The 6,749-nt window shown below is 41.2% G+C and overlaps 1 protein-coding gene across 1 annotated transcript in view; it reads left to right on the top strand.

Moving 5' to 3' along the window:
- The first annotated feature begins 923 nt into the window (after nucleotides 1–923).
- The window catches only part of LOC126417051 (gamma-aminobutyric acid type B receptor subunit 2), a 430,259-nt gene continuing 424,433 nt past the window's right edge, over nucleotides 924–6,749 (top strand). Inside the window, exons 1-3 of the mRNA XM_050084943.1 lie at nucleotides 924–953; nucleotides 1,275–1,325; nucleotides 1,546–1,689. Coding sequence (XP_049940900.1) covers nucleotides 924–953; nucleotides 1,275–1,325; nucleotides 1,546–1,689 — 225 coding nt within the window. The remainder of the gene's footprint in view (nucleotides 954–1,274; nucleotides 1,326–1,545; nucleotides 1,690–6,749) is intronic.

The raw sequence follows: 6,749 nt of genomic DNA, 5'->3' as shown, positions 1-6,749 counted from the left end.
ACCCTTATTTGATTTTGTGTGTATAACTCTGTATTCACCTGACCAAAAGTCTTGTTCCTCCTGCCACCGAACAATTCCCACTATATCTAACTTTAACCTATCCATTTCCCTTTTCAAATTTTCTAATCTACCTGCCCGGTTAAGGGATCTGACATTCCACGCTCCGATCCGTAGAACGCCAGTTTCCTTTTTCCTGATAACGACGTCCTCTTGTGTAGTCCCCGCCCGGAGATCCGAATGGGGGACTATTTTACCTTCGGAATATTTTACCCAAGAGGACGCCATCATCATTTATCCATACAGTAAAGCTGCATGACCACGGGAAAAATTGCGGCCGTAGTTTCCCCTTGCTTTCAGCCGTTCGCAGTACCAGCACAGCAAGGCCGCTTTGGTTAATGTTGCAAGGCCAGGTCAGTCAATCATCCAGACTGTTGCCCCTGCAACTACTGAAAAGGCTGCTGCCCCTCTTCAGTAACCACACGTGTGGCCTCTCAACAGATACCCCTGCGTTGTGCTTGCACCTACGGTACGGCCATCTGTATCGCTGAGGCACGCAAGCCTCCCCACCAACGGCAAGGTGCTTGGTTCATATTGTTACCGCCTAGGTATTGTTTGACAGGACACGATGCTACTCACGACGTATCATGTAGATCAGTGATAGTCAGTCTCGTCCCTACAACCCAACAGTCGTCGTCTCAGATTTCATGGTGGCCGATAGGCAGTACTAGTTTTAAAGTCATTTACATTAGGTTTATTGTAAAATTTATTTGGTACATAACTGTAATTATTATATGATTTAACTTGTAGTAACTTTACTTTATACATTTCATAAAGTAAACTTACCTCCCTACCTTTTAAATCACCATACTGTGGAGATAAAAAAGTGGCCAGTGGGTAAAAACGACTGACTATCCCCGAGATAGATGACATCAGACATAAAAAGAGCAAGGGAGGTGACACTTTTCAAATTCTGAGAAAATTAAGCTTTTAATGTTTACAAATTAGAATGAATTCTGGGTAAATGCTTCATTCTACAACTTCATATTCCTATCATAACTAAGGTTTTATTTATCTTTTTCCATATACGTAACGTTATGAAACCAATGTCCGCCACGACAGATGAGTGGTCAGCGTGACAGATTGCCGTCCTACGTACCCGGGTTCGATTCCCGTCTGGTCAGAGATTTTCTCCTCTCAGGGACTGGGTGTTGTGTTGTCATTTAACCAATGGTACTGCTATTATCGGCACATTTCTGAAAAGGTGCTGCAGCTAGATTTCTCATCAGACGCTATTTACACTGAAGCTAGTCATGTCCTGTACACACGTGCAGGTGATTAGTGTCGTTGGCAATGGAATCATTGACAAATTTTGGCGTTAACGATCCATCCTGACAATTTCACGCTCGAAATCTCTATGCTGCCTGACGCTGCAATTTTCGGGTACAAGAGTGTAATTTAGCAACGCCACAAGCTGTATGACGCCATGTAGCCGATAATTAGAACAGATGGTTGTTCAGCGTCGCCTCTTTGTGTTTCGTGTTACAGTGTGATCCCGGCGTAGGCGTGGACGCGTTCTTCCACGCCCTGTACACGCAGAACTCGACTCGCACCGTCATGCTGCTGGGCTCCGCCTGCTCTGACGTCACCGAGAGCCTCGCCAAGGTCGTGCCCTACTGGAACATCGTCCAGGTACGGTAAGCGACTGATGTCTGCGCATATGTCCAGTCTCAATGCCGCACGGCTTTCGAATTGCTATCCAACAACAGAATTTGCCACCAAATACAGAGGTCTGTTTTACAAGTGGCTTAACAACTGAAAATGCTATATTCACTTTTCTGTGTGAGGTACTGGATGGATTAAGCAATAGCAGATATGCCAACTTTCAAAAGTGAAAAATCAGGAGAAATTTAGCGGTGTACTATTGTGAATTACAACACTTCCCTGAAGATTAAAGTAGCAATAATTCAATACCTGTAAAAATTCAATTACATTTTCTTTATTATTTACATGTAAATATAAATAATGGGCATACCTGAGTCTTCGGACTGTGTAGTTTATCATTCGACATGCTGAACAACATGAATGATGAGCTCTGCAGGCTTCTTTGGATTCACACACATTCAAGTGCAGCAGTCTCAAGAGAACTACGAAATTACGATCCGAGAAAACAAATTAACGTCTATTAGACTTCTATTTTGACATTAGCACAATTTTTGCATGAATGAATCACTGTTAAATGATCACACACTTTCATTTCATAATGCAGCCCATATCTGCTTGGCATCTTATATCCGTAACACATCTCTCCCAAATTTAAATCAACTTTATGCAGGATGTACATGTTAGGCTTAGCGAATAATCTGAAAAGTTTATCCGTCTGAATTTGTCCGATTACGGTAGTTATTTATTCAGCACACCCGTAGCTGACTTAGCCTTCTTCAAAAACCCTGGACCAAATTTCTGCTCAAAGCACTTGCCTTTATGAACTGATTTTAAAATTAAAAATCCAAAGACGTTTCTGGAAGCTTGGACCTGAACTGAGTTTTGCTCTTTGTAACTGTGTTAAAAATTCTCTCACATTCCGCATTACTATGTGGAATTGACATAATAGCCAACATCACCTTTGCCAGTTTATCATACTGAAGAACCCCATCAGCCGATTTCATATGACCTACCAACGCCCAATGAACATCAATTCTCTCTGCTGCCAAGTTGGTCTCTTCCAGCTGAAAGTTACAGAACTGAGAGAGGAGAATATCAACTTCTGTATCTAAGTGTTCACGTTCGCTAGTCAGAATATTAATTAACATAGTCAAGTAGAAGCCATACCTTGTCATCCATCAATACATCGAAGGCGCAGGATTTTCAAATAGTAAGGAAAGTATTGTACTGCTCTGAAAATCGGGTGATCGGTCTTCACAATCGGGAGATCGGGAGGAAGAAGGGAAAATCGGGATTCTCCCGCTTAAATCGGGAGAAATGGCACGTCTGCAAAAGGTTCGAGCGCTAGGCACCGTTTTTGAGTTAACTAAGGCGTTTGATTATGTAAACATAAAATACTGCTCCAGAAGATGGATTATTATGGAATATGTGGAGTAGCTCATGACTGGTTCACCTCTTACTGTAACTACTGACAGCAAAAGTCATTATTCACCGTATTGAAAATGGTTATCATTTGGGGTCTGAGTGGGGCACGGTTAAATGAGGGGGGGGGGGGGCAGGGGTCAGTGCAGGAGCGACACCTGTCTCTTATTTGTATGAATGATATGTCCTCTAGTATTACAGGTGATTCTAAAATATTCCTGTTTGCTGATGTCCGTAGCTTGGTAGTATAGGATGTGTGCAACGTTGGCACCTGTTTCAAATAGTGCAGTTCATGACATAAGTTCATGGCTTCTAGAAAATAAACTAATGCAAATCACAGTAAGACTCAGTTTTTACATTTTCTAACACACTATTCAACAAAATTTTGATTTCACAGAATGGGCATTTGATTAGTGAAACCGTAAAGTTCAAATTTCTAGGCGTTCAGATTGATAAACGGTATTCGAAGTAAGTGATAGTTCGACACGAAAAGTAGTCTACTTTGCTTAGTTTCATTCATTTATGACGTATGGTATTATATCTTGGGGTAGCTCTTCCCGTTCTAAAAGGATATTTTTTGCTTAGAAACGGGCTGTTCGGGCAATGAGTGATGTAAGTTTGCAAACCTCTTGTCGACCCCTCTTCATTAGTCAGGGTATTCTGCCATTGGCTTCTCAATGTATATATTCTTTACTGTCGTTTCTTGTTAATATTATCGGCTTATTCCCGAGAATTAGCAGCTTTCACTAAGTTAATGCTAGGCAGAAATCCAGTCTGCATTTACATCGCACTACCTTGACTTTTGTGCAGGAAGATGTGCGGTATACTGCTGCATCCATTTCCAACAAGCTACCACAAGAATTCAAAAATCTCAGCAGTAATCCAGGCGCTTTCGAGCCGAAACTGAAGAATTTCCTCAGGGGTCACTCCCTTTCTTCGGTCGAGGAGTTCCTTGAAAAATTAAGCTGAATCCTGTATTATATTATTGATAACATTTACATAAACTTATGGCTTGTCTTTTTTGGGTTCATAAACATTTTACTTTATCTGTTATGGTACTGACATGCTTCGTTACCTTGGAGATTTGCTCCTCAATTTGTTCCTACGGAACTAGACGTGCTAAAAAAAAACCTCAATCAATATCTCAGGAGCGTAGTTTCAAATCGTACTGCACGGATCATAATATTATAATTTTACAGGAAGCGGTAAAACGTTAGCTTCGTAACTAAACGAGATAGGTCAAAATTCTCAACGGCAGGACCTAAATATTTAGATTATGTTCCAGGATTAGTCATGACTGAAATCATTTACGAATGAATGAAGGCGTCATTTTAATGTTTAAAGTACACTTGAAACATTTTGAACCAATACACTGAACAAAATGCGCGATGTGTTACAATCTTGCACTTAATCCCTCTTCCTCGTGAAAGAGAAGGATCAGGTGCCAAACTCTTATTGTTTAAGAATAATGAGCTACTCAGCTCTTTGCTGCAGAATGATGATGACGTTTCAAAAACAACGTAACGGCTTAACACTTTAGAAACAGTATTACAAACAACACTGTAACCTATCTCATAAGATAGAACTATGGAATTTCGTTTGCGCTTCGCAGCTTTTCATGATTCGGGAGATATAACTTTCATTATATACATGAGTTAGCAATCGTGCTCCACTTTCTTCGGTGCTCCGTACTCTTTTATTTTTTGCTTCCGCCAGATAGAGTACTGGGATGCTTGCACACTTGACTCTACCTTCTTTGTAATTACAAGGGGGCAAAACATTACTTAAATGTGGATCTCGGTTGAAGCGAAATAAGTCTTCTCAAGTCATAACTACACACAATACGCTCAATCACAGCATTAAAACATGCAGTTATGCAATCTTTTCCACTCTAATAACACATCTCTGTGCCGAAATTAGAAATTTGACTGAAAATGGATCATTCGCAAAGTACACCACGTGTTATTAGTTACTGAGCTTCCTTCTCACGCTGTTCTTTAATTTTCACAGCTCTAATTCTCATTCTACTTCCTTTCGATCGCTCCCATGCTGGCAAACGGCCCCCAACCCCCACTTCTCATCCGCCGCGGTGACCGAATGAGCAGTCATGCAATCAACAACACACTAAGGTGCAAGACCAAAACAGTAGGAACAGCCAACAAAAGAGCGGGCTACTAACGCAGACTGGAAATATGTTTTGAACGTAATACATTTTGAACTGGAAGACTCTTGAAGACAGACGTAAACTATTCCGAGAACGTCTATTAACTAAGTTTCAAGAATCGACTTTAAATGATTACTCTAGGAATATACTGCAACCCCCTACGTACCGCTCAAATAGGAATCGTGTGGATAAGATTAGAATAATTACTGCGCGCACTGAGGCATTCAGTCATTCTTCGCTCGCTCCATACGTGAATGGAATAGGAATAAACCCTAGTAACTGGTACAATGGGACGTACCCTCAGCCATGTATTCCACGGTGGTTTGCTGTGAAAATCGTGATACGATTTTACCCGATTCATGTTTTTCAGCAATAAATTACAGTGGCAAAGGATACCCGATCTATCTCAACGGAGTTAAAGAGCATACCAGAAGTGGGGTGAAAAAACATCAAACTGAATTTTGACCTCGGCTGCATTGAATACATTTTGAAACGACGCCCTCCACAGAGGCCGCGACTTTATCTGAAGGGAAAAAGGGCTGGTTCTGCAAGCCACTGAGTATTTATTATACCTATTAGCCAGAGAAGTAGGAGTATAATTCAAGGCTTCTCTACGGATTACCCGAAGACGCTGGAGTTAACAGCTTAGATTCGAGGCCTTAGAGTTACATGAGGAAATCCCAGATTCTTAAAAAAAATCGTAATATCCTGTATAAAACAGCTTCAAACTTCTAATTGTTATACACACGATTTAATATGTGAAACACATGGTGTAACAGAAGGGTATGACCAACCTTTCAGGGAACATTCATCACACGGGGAAGAAGAAAATACCTATGTTGTATGGACATGGAACCTGAGACGCTTTATTTCCGTGTTAGAGCACGGTTTCTACAACTCTTCTACACATTAATCATGGGAAAGACATAGGAAAAGAACCTATCAACACACTATGAAACACTTTTCTGAATGAAATTTACACCTTGTACCGGGGACCTATACACAAAGACCTTTCAAATGACCTCACAAATGAAAGTGTATAAGTTTAGATCGGGGAGCTTGCAGGTGAATGAGATGGTTCACCTCTACTTATCCATCAGTCACGGAATCCGTTATTTAGCAAGCTACGACCATTACCACTGAAGTGAGGAGGGATCCATCGAGGATGAAGTGCATGTTCTGTCGCTCTAATAGAGGCACCTTTTCTAGCGAAGAGGTGGAGTATTCTCTAAGACAGGGCTTCCCATCGTGTGGTCCGCGGACCCCTTAGGGGTCCGCCGGCTCTTTCTAGGGGGTCCGCGGCCACCTTTCACCAAATCGTGTATAATAATGAGTAAAATTATTGAATAAAATGTGAAAATCAAATTCATCACTAATTTTTTTCGTGTGAAAAACATGTGTACTTTTACTTCAGGTCGCATTCACAAGCAGCCTTTGTGGTTCGTAGGTGAGAACGCATACACAGTTTAGTGCCGGAGGATGCGGCTTCTCTGATCGACTA

The sequence above is a fragment of the Schistocerca serialis genome, chromosome 8 (assembly GCF_023864345.2).
Source record: "Schistocerca serialis cubense isolate TAMUIC-IGC-003099 chromosome 8, iqSchSeri2.2, whole genome shotgun sequence".
NCBI lineage: Eukaryota > Metazoa > Arthropoda > Insecta > Orthoptera > Acrididae > Schistocerca > Schistocerca serialis.
Note: the sequence above shows the minus strand (reverse complement) of the source record. Positions and strands in the feature narration are given on the sequence as shown.